The sequence below is a fragment of the Ctenocephalides felis genome, unplaced genomic scaffold (assembly GCF_003426905.1).
Source record: "Ctenocephalides felis isolate EL2017-DRISC unplaced genomic scaffold, ASM342690v1 CF-g0.4_SCAFFOLD_01492, whole genome shotgun sequence".
NCBI classification, from domain to species: domain Eukaryota; kingdom Metazoa; phylum Arthropoda; class Insecta; order Siphonaptera; family Pulicidae; genus Ctenocephalides; species Ctenocephalides felis.
Genome location: NW_020537646.1, coordinates 2,334,695 through 2,354,803, shown reverse-complemented (window position 1 = coordinate 2,354,803; position 20,109 = coordinate 2,334,695). Strand labels below are relative to the sequence as shown.

At 31.4% G+C, this 20,109-nt stretch overlaps 1 protein-coding gene across 1 annotated transcript in view; it reads right to left on the bottom strand.

Moving 5' to 3' along the window:
• The window catches only part of LOC113370225 (maternal protein pumilio-like), a 27,487-nt gene extending 8,440 nt beyond the window's left edge, over positions 1-19,047 (bottom strand). Inside the window, exons 1-3 of the mRNA XM_026610898.1 lie at positions 18,977-19,047; positions 15,537-15,664; positions 11,740-12,082 (exon numbers count right to left, since the gene is read on the bottom strand). Of these exons, the coding sequence (XP_026466683.1) occupies positions 11,740-12,082; positions 15,537-15,664; positions 18,977-19,047 (542 nt within the window). The remainder of the gene's footprint in view (positions 1-11,739; positions 12,083-15,536; positions 15,665-18,976) is intronic.
• Positions 19,048-20,109: the final 1,062 nt, after the last annotated feature.

Sequence of the window (20,109 nt, the reverse complement as noted above, 5' to 3'; positions counted from 1 at the left end):
TTACACGCACAATATCTCGATCCCGACGCACTTGGGAAGCGAAGGTGAAGTCGTCCCTTTCGCTCGTCGATCCTTTCTCTTTCGGTTCCGCTTGCAGCGGTGCGTATAGGACCTGCCCTAATGCAGCGATCATTGTGCGTTTTTTATGCCCGAAACGAATGTCAGACGATCGCTCGCACACAATTTCGTAACGTAAAATAAAAGTGAATTGCTGCACAATAGACCAAAAGTTGGGAAACGGCGAGAAATTAAAAATTACAAAGATCAATAAACATAAAAACTCTTACGAGTTTCTTAATGGCAAATTATAAGTTAAATAAAACTTTCAACTGCTTGCTTGTAAAGAACTTTCCAGTTTCCGGTTCAAAAATCAATTGACATTACAGCGAAGCATTCAATACTTCCAATTTATTTCTCTACAAATTCCGTTAAAATTAATCCGCAGCGTTTTTCCGTCAATACGAATCAAATGTTTTTTAAATCTTTATAATCGCATGCTCAGTTTTCTCAAAAACTACTATTTTTGCATTTGCATCTCCTTGTCAACACAAATCGAATGTTTTTTGAATAATTCAAATCGGTTGATCCTCGCTCTCAAAATCATGAACAAAAAATCTGTTCACGCACACGTACACGCACACATACACACACACATACTTTTTCCAAATTTGGTCTCATTCGATTCAGAATGGCTTGAAACGTCGAGAAAACATAAAATTAGCGAATCGGATTCTTTGATGAAAACAAACTTCTACGGGAAGTTAAAAATTGTATCTAAACATACACACATACATAATACATACGAGCACAAACATACATTAATTTTTTCTAAAGGATGCCAGAATGTTCAGAAACCTTTGAAACGTAAAAATGTGTAAAAAATTTTCACTTTCGATTACTATAACTTACCTTACGTAAAGATGACAATTATAATCATGTTAATAAATTCGAATGTATTAAATATTATTAATATAGAGTTAACAAAACCAAAATTAAACTAGTGGTATATGGCAAATTGCTGGAACTTTCAGTACCTTAACGAAATAATCGAGGAATATTAAATATTTTTAAATAGTTTATTATAAATACTGTAAAATTTTCTAATATTTATAAAAATTATATAAACTGAATTACAAAGATAAAATTATTTATTCAAAGTATATTAAGTGAGCTTTAGAACTTTAGCCAGAATTAAAATTAAAATCTGAATTATTTTCGATATACAAAAAAAATTTTTTTGAAAAAAAAAATTGAATCAAAAATATTTTCTTCAAAAACAATTGTTTTGCCAACACAAGCAAAATGTTTTTTGGATGATTCAAATTGGATACTCAGTACTCTCAAAAACTCTTCTATTTTCTGCACTCTTTGCCCCGTATCTCGGTAACGGACGGACCTGCCTTTGCCAAAAACTAATCAGCACATCTCCCTATCAATAGAAATCGATTGTTTTTTGAATTTTTCAAATTGGTTCATCCATACGCCCAAAATAGCAGACGAAAAATTGTCTCCACACATACACACACATCATTTTATTTCTGAGGTATGCCAAAATGTTCTGAAACCTCTCAAACGTGAAGGTTTCTGAGGAATGCCAAAATGTTCAGACTTCTAAAACGCAAAAATTTTCATTTTCGATTTTTATCCCATTACCATAACTTACCCTACCTGAAGTCAATATATCCACAAACGTTTGTAAAGAATGAGACTAATGAAAAATCAGATTCTTTTAGATTAGATGCAGAACATTGTAACTACGATTTCAAAACCTTTCTTCAAAATAATTCTATTACTAATGATTTTAGCTAAATTTCTTCCATCTAAGGATCATACATCCTGATAAAATTATCATTTTATGATTTCTCTTATGTATAAATTTTGAATTTATCCAATTACAAACAAAACAGTTATCAACTCAATGGCTATCAACATCATCCATTCTATGACAATTCTCACTCTGTGCTTTTACATGCGATTGTCCTGGGATGTGACTCAAAATAACAGAAGAATGAATAATGAAAAGCTTTTGTAATATAACTTTGTGTAACGAAAACATGGTACGTGCCCATGACAAAAGAGTATTATTAATCGTATCACACTGCGTAATGGTGATGGTTTAAATTTTAATGGATTTATATACTAGTATTTAACTGTGCATCAATCTTGTAAACAGACTTGTTAACTTATTTATAACAACAACTAATTTGCTTGAAATATTGGCGATAAATGAAAAAATACATGTAAAAAACAATAGCACTTATGGTTTGAATAAATAGTAGAAAATTCCTGGAAATAACGCAGTAAACTCAAATACATCAGTAAAAGATTAATATTTATATACGTAGAACCACATATAAGTGCTTATCTAACATAACAATAAGTATAAAGAATGTTTTAGAGTTATGGATTTTATTTATAGATATATTAAATACATTCGTATTTTATGGATCAACCGCAATACGAGCTCGTATATTAGAATATATATAAAAAGATAATCGTAAAAATATCAATTTCGTCGGCTGTAAAAATCGGATACAAATATGCCATACATCAAATTTTACATGTTGTATATCATCGTGCGTTCGATTTGAACCAGAGCGCAGTCGGATTCTAGTTGGAAATCGAAGATTCCAAGAATCTTGTGAATTGAATGATTTGAATATTTCATTTTTATCATGTTAGATGTTTTGTTATTGAGCAAAAATATTTTTTTACTAGTCCATAAAAGAATATTGATATACAATACTTTTTTTAAAAAAAATCTGCGCTTAATCCAATGTTGGTATTAACAATTTTTGGTAGTACGTACTTAGAATGTAAATCAAATGCCAATCGATGTTTGGACAACAGGGTATGATAGTATATTGTAAAAAAGTAAAGCAGACAAAGCATCAATATCCTAACACCAATAGCACGAACAGTTTTAAACAATGGTGATGTGAGTATTTATTGAGCAAATTGATCCAGATAAACCCGACGTGTAATTAAAAAGTCTTTCAGTGAGCTATAAACGCCGCCTCGTACTATTGGAATTAAATGAAAAAAAGTTTATCTTGCGTTTATTGGAATTCCTGAAGATAGGATAAAGTAAACGATAGAATAGAAGAAAAGAAGAATTGCTTTGCAATTATACAAAGATAAAATTAAAAAAAATCTACTTTTATTCTACACAAAAACAGTCCGGAAAAAGTAACGATAATAAAATTGTTTCGCAGTGTCCTTGTAATATAAGTTGCGGGCGTGTAAAACAAATTACCTTGAATTCATAATCGACAGTTCTTTCAAGAACGATTGCTCGAACAAAAGTGTTTTACAAAATCATTTATTGAATAAACAACCATTTTATTGATTTTATTGATCGGTTAATCAGTTGCTACATTCCAAAGAGTATGAAAGTTGAAATATGTAATAAAATGAAGAAATTAATTTATCAGACAGCTGTTGCAAGCGGTTATCATTAATTTTATGAGTAAAAAGCAGGTGCGATAAAACCAGGAACAAAATGCATTAAAACAATATGCAATAAAATCACAAAAAAATGATTTATCATATGAAATTTAAATATATGGATTTTCAAGGAATATTGAGTTTACCCGTACAATAACTAACATTATCTAAATAGTTTCAGACATTTGTTGCCCTCACTACATCTAAAGTCTTCCAGACGCTCCTAAGTCGTTTTATCTACTCCACGTTTCTAAGTTTTTCTAAGTTTTCTTATCGATGCACTCTGCGTTCAATAATAATAAAACGTACCATCGCAACAGAGTTTCTCAGAAAAAACTAATATTCACTAAAAGAGAAAAAACTAAAACACTATTTAAAAATATTTATCTTTATATATTTTGCTGCAGGCAAGTTAATAACCTTTTGCTTCTGAGGTATCAAAGTGCGACTTTGCGTTTGTCATCGTAGGATCTTCGCATTTTTAGAAAAGAAAAACGACAAGTTTAAGAATTGCTATTTTCGTCTTAGCATGCGAAGTGCACTTGTGCAGGCACTCGGTTGCTTCATACAATCTAGGGAGCAAAAAACTAGTTCATTGAATGCTTTGTATGAGGACAGTGAATTGCGTTAGAAATAAATTAGATTTTGTCATTGTTAATGATAAAACGATAAAACATTCTCCCCTTTAGATTAAGAGTTATTGCAGAGTTTGCAGTATCACAGTCCATAACGTAGACCAGTAATAAGTCAACTAATGGATAAAATATCGGCTGCTAATATATCAAATAAATCGATACATTGCTGTATAGTGATATTTACTCAAGATACAAAACTATCTAGATTTTTGATATTCAAGGAGGCTGAGAAAAGCCTTCGAATGCAATACGATGTGAATATGCATGAAGTGATAATAAGTTTAGAATAAGCAATAAAATATATTAAGCACTATGTTTGAAGCTTTTACTATAAATGGCAATAAAAGAAAAATATATTCTTAATATGCAGCATATTATATGAAATGTGTCGAAGATGTTCAAATATTCAATCCGAAACTTTGTTCAATATTTTCTTCTATCATAAAACAGATGTATAAAAGAGAAATATATAAAACATGTAAGATGAAATAATATGTGCACGTGAAAGTAATCTTTCATAGAGTATTGTGTATCAAATAATATTTTCTGGCAGAGCAACAACACGCGCACCGTTCAATAAAATATTGGCAAAACGTGCAGCAAATAGACAAGGGTTGACAGCAGCAGAGAATTGTGTTTTGTTTGTTCTGCGGCAAGCGAACTCGATTCATGTGCGCGCGTGTGGCGCAAGAAGCTTATCAGCGGTAAGTAATATGCACGGCTATTGCAGCACAATGCAGACAATTGCGGCAGCAGTGTAAAAGTTATGCAAGTCGCAGCACTGGCTAGCGAGGGCACGTCGCCGACGTCGAAAACCTCCCTTGCTCCGTGTCTGCAAACATAAAACACAGAACACTCGTAAACTCGGTAAATATGTACATAAATAGTACTCCGGCAGACCGCGTTCGGTTATTCGACTGTTCTGTTGCACTAAACGCGCTGGATTTTATTTTAGAAAGAACAAGGACACAAAGACAAGCTGCATGTGTTCAATAGACATAATTGTTTTTCTAGAAACTAATAATAACACCACTACTAAGAACAGGCTTCGCTCTTAGGATGATAGAAATATAAACACATGCTTATGATGTACTGCATACGACGTAGTAATTTGTCCAAGATACATAGACGTATCTATCTTGAAAAACATAAGTTATTATATATGATGTCTATGCTAGGCTTCAGACAACTAGCAAACTAAGTAATCTCGCAAACTTGCATTTGCAGAACATTGTTCCTTTTTTATTAAATAATAATTTTAGTACTGTTTTGAAACGAACAATAAGTAAAACATTTGGTAAAGAACTTAAGACGCTAAAAATTACAAATAATCTGGTCATTGCCAATAATTAGTCGAGGTCATATTAATTGAATTTGATGATTAATGCAAGAGAAACTTTCTTTTCAATCTGGCCCTGGTAGTATTGTAGCGGAGTTTTCTGTCGAGAAAATTTCGGTGATTACCGACGACTTTTGTACTTGTATAGAGAAAAATGTACGAGGTAATGCTTATTCCATCTTTGACTAGTGTAGCAACTAATTTGGAATATACTTTGGTGCTTTCAAATTTTCTTTATATAATTTATTCTGGAATCTTTGAATTGTTAGATCAAACGTTCTAACGTTAGAAGTTGGCCCCCATAGCTCTATACCGTATGTCCAAATTGGTTTAATGATGGCTTAAAGGTAAATTTCATTATGCATGTCAAGTGGTACCAAAAGTGATGTAGTATGCAAACTAATTAAGTGTTATGACTTATATGGAAACTTTACTTTAATCTTGATGTTGCTATAAAATGTTGAAATTGATTTTCTACTAAAATATGATTAAGTTAAATACAACTTTATTGCCGATCTACAGCCACAATGACCTAGCATTCATTTCTAAAAGTGGTATGGTCGTGACACAAAGACGTGCACTTGAAATCAAAGTCTTTTCCGCTAACATCGATTCACAGAACTTGAAGTACAAGAGCAGTCATCCAGTCCATAACACATTTCTATTTTCTACTTGACAACAAGGATGATTTCGAGAACGTATTGGCAATGCGCTTTGAAATAAAAGTTATTGCATATAAACGCAAGGAAACTCATTGCATCGGATGTGCAACGAGTTGAGGGACAGAAGATGAAGAAAACAGCATTTGTGCTCGAGATCATTCGCGCACATGCATCCACATTCGCCGGCTGAGGCCTTGAACTGGACTGGTTTGCGAGCAGGCCATCAAACAAGCGCGACACCCAGCGATGTAATCTGACAAACGGATGTAAGTACCTGATATTTGCACAATTGTTTGAATGTTAATATGTTAGAACAATATTAATTTTCACGCTCTGCACGTCTACAGTCGCACAAAACATAATATTGAACAATAGATAAAGCAATAATAACTAAAAAAAATCATTGAAATAATAATATAATAATAAAAAAAAAACAATATTAAAGTGCGAACATACTTTGATACTTCTTGGTTCTATGAATTAATTTATTTTAATCTAAGTGTAATTATCAATTACTTCACACGATTTAATAATAAAGCTGTAAAATGATTAATGACAATGTACTAATTCTCTTATAGTACAGACAGTTAACGATTTGCTCAGTTAAATTCTAAATTACAAGTATCAATTATTGTTAAATGATAAATAATCATTAAGAGTTATAAATATATGTTAGGTATATGATTATATAGAACCAGTTTTATGAAAGATAAAATGATTTGTTGATTTATGAAGAAAAGCATAGAAATAATAATAATCGTCACGACAAATCAGAGAAATTTTCACATGGACTGTAACTTAGATAGTTGTTAAAAATGTATCGAAGAAACTTGATGTATCAAAGAAAATTTTTTTTGTCAATTTCCTAGAACATTTCTCCAATATTACAACTTAACATTAGGCATATATGGCTGACATGGCGATTAAGGGGCACACCTAGTGTGAAATTTTCAAAAAATCGAATTTTCAATTTTTCCATATTTCGATAGGTTATACCTTTAAAAATAACATACTAAAATTTTAAATCGATATCTTAAATAGTTTTTGAGTCACAGCCATTTAAAGAGCATATATATAGTATATAGTGTAACTATCATTTCATCTTTAAATGCGTTTTTCTCGAAACAGCATTTTCCGAATTTGCTGCAGTGATTACTCAAAAACAAATGATCCGATCACTATCAATTTTTTTTTACATGTTCTATATATAGTTCTCCGTAAAATGAACTAGCGATTTTTTGATCGTATCAAAAATCGAATTTTGGCAGTCCAAAAACGACCAAAATACTGGGTAAAATTCGACTTTTTTTTTAAAACGTCGCCATTTTGACAATTTTTGATTTTTTTTATCGTTTAAGTTTTTATCTAGTTTAACGAGAATTTTTTGTTAGATTTCATCCATCAGAAGGCCGGAATCACTGCAGCAGTGAAGAGCCTTTTTTAGCGCCGTTGGAAATTGACAATAACTTAAAAAATATTGAATTTTTTTCTTCAAAAATTTTATTATGTATTCTTAAAACATGTGTAAATATATTCTTAAAATTTTGAAATAATTGATAGTTTTTTTTTTAATATAAATTCCCAAAAATCACCTTTTTCTAGGCGGTTACACTAGTTGTGCTCCTTAAGGTCTTGATATAACTTATATTAATTATAATTGGATTTCGATTTCGTATTGAAATGCAAGTGTTTCGTGCTCATTGGCTTCAGAAATTTTCAATAAGTATAAAAGATATTTTATCAAAAATAGTGATAACTCAACTTGGGACATGACTAATAAAGCGCGATCATTCGAGAGAAAAACTGCAACGTTCGGCAGCGATGCGCAGCGGCGGTGCTGTCCCGATTCATCACAGACGCGGTACATTTCGCACAGTAGTGATGGGAAAATATTCATTGGCATCGTCGACATTAAAAAAAGAATTCATTACATCAAAATGAGGAGATATGTCCAGTAAACACAAAAAACACAACTGAGAAAATCTGCACCGTGTGTGGAAACTTAAGCGTGGACCTTGTTTATATGTACATTAGCAATCCAAATAGATGGAACATATTGATAACAACCTTCTGCAAATATTTTACCATCCCTATTGTTCAAATCCGCCGGACATCGAAGCCACAGCACGAATGGGCGAAAAAACAACTCACAAGACGACGAGACTCACGGTTCGCTTGTGGCATACAATAAAATATACAACAATGCACCACACATTTTTATTTCGCGATTTATATAATGCGCTCTCGTACAAGTTCCAGCAGGGTAAGCTAGGTGAAAACGTTCAGCATTGTGCAACAGCCGTACATCGGTATTAAATCATTCTACATTTCTGCTGATTAAAATTATTAAATCATAAAAAAATGGAATTCTAAATGCTATAATGTAATTCAACAATTAATGAGATATAGTGACCAATTCAGGAATGGAATAGGATGTTCATTGGATCTATATTCGTATGAGTTGATAGTGACGAACATTCGAAAAGCTTTGTATTTGCTATGCAATCACGTGTTTCACACATAAAATCTAACTTCAAGTATGTGTTATCAAATCCTTAATGAAATTGTTATTTGGCGTTTGTACATTTCGTAGGTTGGGTTTAATGTGTAAAACTTGTGATCGCACAGTAAATACATAGCTTTTTGACAGTTTGTGACTACCAACTCATACAAATATAGACCCATAAGATAGCAATACCATAACACATATCCATTTTATCCAAGAATTGGCCCCTTAATTTGTGTTAACGCCTTACTCAACCCTGGTCAAATTATATATTTTATTACCTCCATACAGGATAGCAATAATAAATCCTCATCCCTTATTATGTAATTCAGAACTATTAAATAATCCCTTTCATTGTAATGCATCCTGTCCCTAAATTTATCATCATACCATTAATTCATTTTTCTAAGAATCTTAATCACCTGTTCCCGATTGATTTCCATGTATAAAATTGTAAAATCTTTATAATTTAGTATTAACTAAAATTTCATATATAACTAACAGCAGTCTTAAATCAACACTCAAAAGAGTAATATCTAAATCTCATCTAATAAACATATCATCTATAAGTCTATAAATCGTTCCATTTAAATATACAAAAATTAAACATTTATTTATCATCTTATTTTTTATTATTTTCAATCGGTCTGATATAGCCACTAACTAAATATACCTGGTCCTTCGACAATATAAACAAAGTGCAAGTGTTTTAATAGAGTTCGACAGCATCTTGGTGGATCACAGACTTCTTATACATTTTTGCAATCCATCTTAACAACATATTTTTGGCCCATTCGAACCGAATGGTCAAATAGTGAACAATTTGGTATAATCACTTTCAGTGTCACTGACTCATACCCAAAACAGATATATTTTTTCAGAAATGTAATTGGAAAAAATGTCAGGCTTTTTTTCAATCGCAAAAAATTTTTGACATGTTTCTTATTAATGATAAATCAATAACTTCAGGTTCTGTGAGGTTCGTACGTGCTCTTTAAACAAAAGTACACATATAAACCAGCCTTTCTCAAAGTAGGCGATTGTAATATAAAGAAAGACGATAACAGACCCCTAACTAAATTTTGATACATGTATACACTATTTTAAGTAGCGTTTTATTTGCATTTCAATGGTAAAAATTTTTAATTTAGAATGTAAGGCTAAATCAACTAATTTAGCACACACTAACTATATTATTAAAATTTAAAAAAAAGTTTTTTTTTAGAGATTATATAGGTATAAAAAATTTGGTAGAAGGGCGCTACAAAAATTTTGATCTTCAAAAGTGTAGTGTTCGAACTAAGTTTGAGCAACGCTGGTATAAATCATAAGCTGATGTGATAAAAATATAGATGATGCAAGAATTTTACAATTTTGCAGAAATCCATCAATAACAAAACGCTAGATCATGGATCCACAGCCATAGTAATATAGCTGTGATCACAAAATGATGCGGCGACAGTAAAATTTCGCAATCAAGCCGTTGTAAAACGTCACGTTCCAAGACTGCTGCCAAAGCACAAGGTGAATGTCTCCGAATGCGTCTTGGGCAACTACACCTAGTGTTCTCTAACACACATAAACCAATTATTTAATTCCTGAGAGTAAAAAGCGTTTGTGTAGAAGCACACAGATGGATTTTCAAGGTAATTTAAAAATTTCGTAATGTTTATGGTAGTAGAAGCTAAAAGCAACAAAACAATGACATCCAAAATGTACGCATGGGAAAATGTTGAAAATAAAAGTTGCGTACGCACATGTAAGCTACAGTCAACAATTAACGACTGATGTGTAAATCAAATTTACAATTTTGTGCAAATTGTTTTGATTTAAACCGCAAGTGTTATTTATTATATAGAGAATTCTTGTAAAAATATATATTAGTAGTTCTGACAGAATTTAGTAAGTTCCAGATTTCACGAAAATCATATTAAAATTCAACTTTGATAAATGTAAAACTCTATAAATAAGACAGCAAATTTCTGGCTGATCCAGAACGAAAATAAAAAGGTTAATTTTAATTTCATCATAAATTATTTCCTTAAAAAACCCTTTACGTAAAAAGAATATTTCCTACATCTTCGAGCATTTTTTGCCTAAAAATACTTATATTCAAAGACGAGTGTAGGCGTAAACAATGAATTTCCTAAACAGGGTAATGATAGCACCTGCCGTTCAGAAAATTATACCGCGTGCTAATTGGCATTTATCAACACATAATAGATTTAATGAAAGAGAGTGTGGGTACGCACGCGAATTGAAATGTCATCATGTCAATGTCACTATGACCGTACGCGATAGGACAGATGAAATGCTGGTCTCTAACTTAGAGAAAACATAAATCATATTTTAGAAAGATGACTCGATTTGATTATAATACGGATTACGCTATATTTATCAAAGATAAACGGCGTCTCATAATGCGAAATGGCAACGTATAATTATGTTCTCCCAGTGCTAATCATGATGGCCTGGGATCCATCATTAACGATATCGATCATGGTCATTGCGCTAATTTATGTACAGTCTTTTTTGTACTTGGCAATTATAGCATTAATGACCTAGAGAATCAAGTGATCATGAAATATTTAATAATATACATATTTGTTCTTAAAATCATAGAGAATCATAGAATATTTGAATGATGAGGAATGCTTGGAAAACAGAGAAAACTTCATGTCATCCTGTTCGCGCCAATCAAAGCATGCGGTTATATTGATATATAAACAAAAAATCATCAATCGATAATCATACAAAAATCAAATCAATCAATACGTTATCAAAAACAATATTGAAATTATTATAAATACGATGTAATTTATGTGATTAATATAAAATAAATATTACTAATTACAAATTAAAGTATTTTATAATTGGTCCTTCAAAAAGCAAAGCAATCAATCACAACAACCATCCAAAAAAAACATTGGTCCTTCGAGCCGGAAGTGACGTTCAGCAATCGAAGGAAATAAAATACATCAAATTGGAAGCAAAAGGAGCAGAAATCAAGTTACTTAAAACTAACAATTTTTTTGATTACAATCCGTGTCAAAATGGAATCATTAAAATCACTAAAAATGAAACAACCATTGAAATAACACATCCCGAAAATTCAAGAATTAAAAATTATACACTTATTTTATAACTTACTTGAATCCTTTATCATCATCAACTCCGTTGACTTGTCCATTTTGCTGCAGGCAACAATCTTCCTTTTTGCCATTGACGTCAAATGGGCTGCCACCCTTGTTGTCCTTATTATTAGCGCTCGAATTTTGTGTCTGATTTTGCCCTTGTGCTTCTTGTTTGACATCGTTGTTACCAGCTGGGCTCTCTTTAGCCGTAGGGGATCCACCTAATACATATTCCACCATTTTTACACCTAGACCGCTCGTTGAATCGCGTGGTGACAATATGGAAGCATTGTCAGCGCCACTGCTGCCGATCTGAGCAGGAAATGCACGACGAGAAGACATCATAGCTTGTGACACTTCTGCAAAATAACAAAGTTCATGTAAGTTATTTTCTGACTGTAGTATTGCGTTTAAGAAAGTTATGAGAAAGATGTGAAGGCGTTGTGTCGTATTGGTAAAACTTGCAGGAAGATGCATCGTCATGCACAACCCACTGAGAGATAGAGGTAATACTAAAATGAAGTCAAAAGCAACCGAAAAAACTATGATTTTTATTGTAGAAATATAAGCAATTAATCTAAATAATTTTGTTATATTTCAAATATATTTAATTTCGTGCAAATGGTTCGTATGAATTATTTTTCTAAAATAAAATATTTTAGAAAAAATTCATTTTTTTATTTTATTTTTCTAAAATCTAATACTACTTCAGTGAATTTCATAGACCAAAACAATTTGCTGTTTAATTGCTAAAATATCATCCATAGACTGACGACTTATAATCATAAGTAGATAAATTTAAGGTATATAAATCAATGTTTAAAAACGCTTTTGGTGCAATATTAAACATGAGAGAGTTAATTATTGTGTCTCTATGCAAATTTAGTTTTTTGTATCCATTTGGCAACCTTGACAAATTCATATTCCTTTGCGAGTCAAATTCTTGGAAATATCAAAACGATACATCCATGGAGAACTTTATTGTTCTTATGATCATCATGTACACATTTTATATTTAATTTAAATTAAATAGAGCCCTAAATTGTTAATAATTATAATTTAATTTTTTTTTACTCATATTTAAATTACAATCAGTCTTATGATTAAAAGACATTCAGTAATTATTCTGAGACTTTACAAGACTATAATGTTTTTAGAGAGCTACCCATTGGTAAGTTTTCTAATTTATGAATATATATGTATGTAAGTTTGATGTAAATGGAAGCAAAAGGATAATTTATAATAGCATGTATAAATAATAATAATAATAATAATAATAATTCAAAAAGAAAAAAATGAAAAATTACAACTGAAGTATAATATATAAGTGAAATATTGCAAAATGTCTATTAAGGGTGAGTTAACTCCATTAATGTTGTATTTTTGAAACTGAAATGACGATTATTTCTATTTATTAATAAGTTCAGCATTTACAAAAAAAATATTCTTCCAGTAAATATTTCGTTTTATGTATCAACAATGCTCTTTGGAAAATTCCATTCGTTTCAAGAACGAAGAAGATAAATACAATTTATTCATCTCTCGACAAAAACTTCTGCAAACAAAATGCAAAAACACCAAGGAAACTTGAAGCTTCAATCAACTTGTAACCAAATGGATAAAACATTGATTAAATTAATTTAGATAATTATTATAAAAAACAAAGTATTTGTAAAAACAATCAATCAATATTGAGTTGTTGCAAAACATAATTTGAATATCTTGAAATGGAAAAAATAAATTAGGAAAATATATTACAAAATAATTTGTGTTACGCATTCTGCATACCTAATTATATTTATAATATTTTTGAACAAGTAAGGAATCTTTAAGTAGGGATTTTAAAAGTCTGGATGAATCAACGTCAGCAATAATTTGAAAATAAATTGCGTCATTTGGGGATAAGTTACTTGCGATTAATGAAATTTTTTTAGCCAGTAATAATAAACGACTTTTATTAAAGTTCAGACAGAAGCTCATTTGTGAACTTTTTTCTGATTGCAATTAATAGCAAATTGTAAATTAATTAGGTACAATTTGTACTGTTAGAACTGTGGAAATATGTGATATTTCATAAAAGTAATTTATAACACGAATTATAGTGAATGACGGAATTGAAGGTTAGACAATTTTTACAATTTAATTTTAAGAGTTTTAAGATACACATTTGCACTTGCAATGCACATTGCACATGCACATTTTATTTGAAATTAAATGCATATTTAAAATTAGCAAGTGTATAATTTATTAATAATATAAATTAACCAAAATGAAATTGCAATCATGATAATAAATAGTAGTCAGCACGAAGGCAGGTCCTTGGTATGAGAGCACCACAAAATCAATGATTTTCTTACCCTCCTTGTTATTATTCACCTTACCATTTATTACTATTAATTAATGACCATCAACATAATAATAATTATATTGTTATTAAACAAACACATGGCAACATAAATCATGATGATTAATTCTACACAATTTCATTTGCCAAAACCACGGTTTATCAGGTTGATAATAAATCCAGAGAAAAAATCGTAGCAAAAACTATAACTAGTACATAAATACTATTTTACGTTCACCACGAACAGATGGTTAAATTAATGTCTGTGATAAGTTGAAGGTTAAACCCATACAAAGACTTTTAAAGAAGTCGGAGATAAGAGCCACAAACAGTTCACAAATGCAGAACCGAGCAACTTTGAGACCGCTCGTTCGTGGTTGTGTTTTGCTTTTCATTAGATAATAAAGAAACATGATGTCAGAGAAAAAGAAAATGATTTGATTCCATCTAAATCATCATTGAATATTTTTACATCAAAACAATTTATAAACTCATCCAGAACGATAATATAATAGAAATAAATACCGTCGTTTTTTGCCGATTCATTTGTTTTTTATATAGTAAAGATGAAAAACAAATCGAGAATTATTACACAACGAGCAAAAATTATGTTTATGATGTTGTATATAGCTAAGTAATCAATAATGAGTACAATTTTATTATCAGGAAAAATTATTATTATATAATCTGATTACACTGTCATTAAAGTTGTAGGTACGACAATATTTCTTGGTAATTTTCCAATCGTAACTAATTGGATATTCCAAAGACATTTCAAGCAAAACGAGGTATCGATTCTTTAAAATTCTTCGAGCTGAACGGGATATCAGTGATAAATATTTCACAATTGTATGATATAAAATACCTATACAAAATACTACAAACATTGAAGGCAAAGCGATTACAGAGAGTACGGTTGTAACTGAAAAATCAATAAACAATATTACGAGCTATATATAGAAGAGGCATTTATAACACGACTATAGAGAATCAATTCTTATACATTTTCAATGCAGATAACGTAATTCGACATTACATTGCGCAATAGCACGTTTAATGAAGCGCATCTGGATTTCGAATTAACTTTCAAATAGTTGAAAAAAATGTGATTCATTAAACAGTCAGAATTACACAAACTTTAATAATTTTATTTCAACGCGGGTAAACATTGTAACAGCAATTTCGAACGTATAGCAGTTTAAAGTAGTGAGCAAGTATAAGACATTAAAAACCCAACACTACGATAATAACTCTCTAACTCATTTGTAAAAATTAAGCACAAAAATTATGTTCAACTTTTATTCTTAATTAGAAGATAAAAATTCAATTAACTAATAAATGCATTGGTTCAACAGCGGATACAAAATCCTTTACATCGTGGCTTCCCGCAACATCTGCCAGTCTCAATTTCATTAGACCGTAAATTTGCGCAAGATCAATTAAAAGTTAACATCGGTGTCAAAACTCACCTTGTGTGGACCACGTGCTGTCCCTCCAGAGTTGTTCGTGCGGTGCGGGCAGGTGCAAAGGCGGCAGCGGCGGCTTGCAATCGCCAGCCGCCTTGTTATCCCATAGTTTCTTGGCCGAGGGGCGCCATCTGCGAAAACAGAGAGATCGGGTTAGTGGAGGAAGAAGAATATCAATTAGGTAAATATGGGTCAGGTAAAAGACATAGAAAATAAACATTTCCTATAATATATTATAATTATCACACAACCATTTTAAGTTTATTGTATTTGCACTGTGTGCACCAGATGTACATAATTTTCTTAATTTAAATATTAGTATAAAGTTTCTATACGGTTAAATTTGTCTAGATAAATACGAACACATTCAGGCAATTACAAAAGCCACCCCGAGGATCATCAAATCGCACTTGCCAGAGACCCTACGCTACAACACTACCAGGGCAAAATTATAAAAAAAAAAATTATGTACATTAAGATATGCCAATTTTCAAAATCTCTTCCAATGGTCAGAACATTTCGTATTATTGGTCTTTATTTTCTACAGTTTCACTTGTTGGATAAGTGTAAAAATTACTATACAATAATAAAAATGGTCTACATTGCAAAGGGGCCGTTCAAGTATTACGTAAGCACTATAGGGGGGCCGGGGGTTGTTGATTTGCTTATTTTGGGTTGACATGGGGGGCAGGGGAGTCTGGATGATGATTACGTCATAGGTAGTATTTTTATTTTTTATATTAATTGCAAAATGTTTACGTAAGCATGGGGTAGAGCCTTGCTCACTTTTGCTGACAAGGGGGATGGGGGGGGGGTAAATAATTGTAATAAATCTGCTTATGTAATACTTGAACGATCCCCAACCTAATAAAATAAGTTTAATCCATTTCGCATAATATCGTGTGTATCTATATAAATCCTATAACGAAAGCATTCATAAGAATATTATCCTATTTATTATTTCTTTAAATAAGACGTCTTAGTCAGATTAAAGGCGTATGATTATTCAGTAATAGAATTCTGTGAAATGCTTTATCAGATGAAACAAGATTAATTACAGAACGCTTGACTGGCTAACAGATGTTATAAAACTTTAAATCTGTACTGGGTAAAATAATAATATTGAACTTTTTTTTAATTTCAGACCAAGATAGTAAGTGAATCAATTAATAATGAATTAATTAATTTAACTCATTCAATAAAATAAGGGAAGTGTCAGGTTTTGGTCATGATGCATCATCGAGGCAAAAAAATTCTGATTTGGATAAAAAGGTGAATTATGAGTAAAGAAAATATAATGAAATATTTATGATTATTTTTTGATTGAATATTTAAGGTATCTATTGCTTACAATTGAAAATCATCAATTCTTTTAACGATATCATATTCAGATTTTGATCAATGCTCAGATTTTCAGAACAGACATTCGAATCAACTTCAGAACTCAGATCAGACATTCAGAATAAAATATAGAGATATTCAGAAAAACCAATGAAATTGTCTGTATTCGAATTCAAACTTTTTTCAAGGGAAATATTACAAAACATTGAATATCACCGAGAAATAATCAGAAAACACATCAAATCATTCAGTAATTTTTATCAATATATATCAAACATTGTCTAAAAGCTAAAGAAATTTTAACATGTTGCTATGGTACGTAGAAGATGTCTATTAATCACGTGATGATTTTTTTAAGGATTTTTGGACACCCCTCCCCCTTGTTGATACGTGGTGATATCCAAAATTACCCCGCCCTTCCCTACCAAATATCACGGGTATTTTTATTTACGAGAAAAATATGTGAGGTTTTTTATTATTTTTTAAATGTTTGGATTTAAAAAAACAGGTGAAATATAAATACACGTGATATCTTACTATACCCCTCTCTCAACCACGTCCCCATTTTGTCAAACCCCCCACACTCTAAAAACCTCGCGTGGTTATTAAACGACCCCTATAACTAGAAAGTTTGTAAATATATGAGAATAAAAAATATTGGCGCAATGTACCTTAATACATTGTATTTCAGAATATCGTCCATAATCTACATAACCTATGCTTCGAATGCAAGTTTTAGTAAAGTGATGATCTAATTGTAAGACTCCAAACTCAGGAGGAAAACCGATGGCAAAGCATACCTGAATGAGGCGCCTTGGTCGTTGCTCTCACGACACGTCGTGAACTCTAACCTTCACAACACGTTTAAAACAATACACATAAAACCGTGTCCTATGTATTGTCTCTATAATATTTTGAACAATATGTGAAACTCAGGAAACTTTTTATACATTTGTAAAATAAAGTCGTCCGTGATCATATGAATATTTAAAACAATGAAATAGAGGAGTATAATTACTTTAACTGTGTTTGTAATGAATTCAAGGAAGGAAGATATAATCATGCATAAATCAGATCTTACTATAAATAAATTAATGAATACATTATTATCTTTAATGCATATATTATCATTTTTACTATAATACTCAGTACCTGATTACTTAAATGTTTATTTTAAATAAAATTAATTAGAGTCGATCTAAGACACAAAAAAATTGCTTTTAATATTATTAGAAGTTGGTGATTGTTGTTTCGAAAAATTCGCTAAAAATTATTTAAAGAGACTGTTAATTGGATTCGTAAACTTTCTTAATACCATGCAAGTGCGAAAACTAAGTTCGTTAAGCAGAAAACTAATTAAGGCATCGGGATGTAGAGAACGAAAATGCAAATTGATATAGAATACTCGAATTAATTATGTATAAGCATCACACTTAAAATGCAACTATACTTATGACATACTAAGTCTAGTAATACAAATTTATAATAAGTTAAAAATTATGTATGGTTAAGAATGAACCCTTTCCACTCGGATTCCGAAAATTCATATAAATCTCGGAATTCGCGAGAGGTAATGGTTAACATATAGATCAAATTAAAAAATTTAGATTAGCTGTAGAGTATCATAGAATATCTTTTATATATATATATAAATAAGTCGGGTTTTCCTTCCTGACGAAATAACTCCAGAACCGATTTCGACAATTTTGCATTCGTTGGAAAGGTCTCGCGCTCCGCAAGGTTTATAGCTAAGAAAATTAGTGGTGCAAGGCATCGTGCCCCCTGATTATTGCTGGAACTTCACGCACCGCAATTGAAAATTCGAGTAATAAAAATGATCAATAATTGCAATTGTTTTAAATAATTGCAAAAAGATTATCTTCTATATATATAAAATAAGTCGGGTTTTCTCTCCTGATCAAATTTTTCCTTTTCAAATATAAAACAAACAAAAAAATTCTTCATCTTTCTCCCGAAACCATCTGGTGGCGAAACGGAGTTCGTCGGGTTTGCTAGTTACTATATAAAAAACACGTGTAAATTTCATGTATCTGCCTATTACATGTATCTGCCTATTACCTTGTTTATTACATATCATGTACCTATCATGCACGAATCGATTGATATCCGAGAGGCATCTCGCCTCATCCCCAGCGTGCAATAACGTCGTCATGTCAAATAAGAAGATATCTTAGCATATCTCGTAGGGTTAAGAGATGAGCGGTACATCATATCTATTCCGGGGACCTGTCACATACAGAAACAGACCTGATTGAGCATTTTCGCCATTAGTGAGCCGAACGATTCGATTCGAGCCATTTGAGAAAGATCTGATAGCTCCCCGTCCGAGGGGGTTCGGTCAATAAGAATTCAATCTGATTAAGGTCGAACATCAAGAAACACATATACCGCAAGTATCTCGGGTTCGGCAAGTTCGCGTTCAGCTTGTGTGATTAAAATAGACAAATTGCATTAGTATGCTGTGTTGTGTACTGGATCGAACCGATGGGGAAGCTGGACTGAACGGAATAGGAAAATCGCACAGTCAGAGGAAAATGTAATCGCTTAACATATGGCAGTAACAAGTCACTGTAACAAGTTTTCGAGTAAAATTGGACAATACCACAGAGAATCGATGGCTCGAGCATTTCAGCAAATGCAGAGTTATTCGGGAAGATAACAAGTAATGCAAGTAGCCCGTCCAAAACATAAAAATTAGCAAATATATTGAAGTAAAACTTCTTTAGGGGCAACTAAAGTGTAAAAATGCAACGGAAGTGCGTTACGGCATATAAGATAAGAGCCGAGTGCCAATGATTCGTCATTCGCTCTTGATGATATCATTTCTATACGGGTCGATTGTGATTAGTCGTCGCGTATGTGAATAAAGATCTGTCGTTGTATACGTACCGATATAAACAAGGAAATCGACATAGATAGATAAACATTTCGAAATTACATCGTAGTACAAATCTTGATTTAATGAAAAGTGCCTGAATCAGAAGAATATTTACCCTGTTCCTTGAAAATAGTAAAACAAATTAAACATTTGTTCTAAACATAAGTTTATAGATTAGAAATTATTTCTATATTATTCGTAGTTTCTATAATTCTTTGAAGCCATTAAAATGGAAAATATTTTTTAGGCAAGATAGATATTACAGCTGTTCGAAGAATGAGATTATATCGCCAGCGAAAAAGTAAAAAAAACATATAAGCAGTCAATGAATGTTTG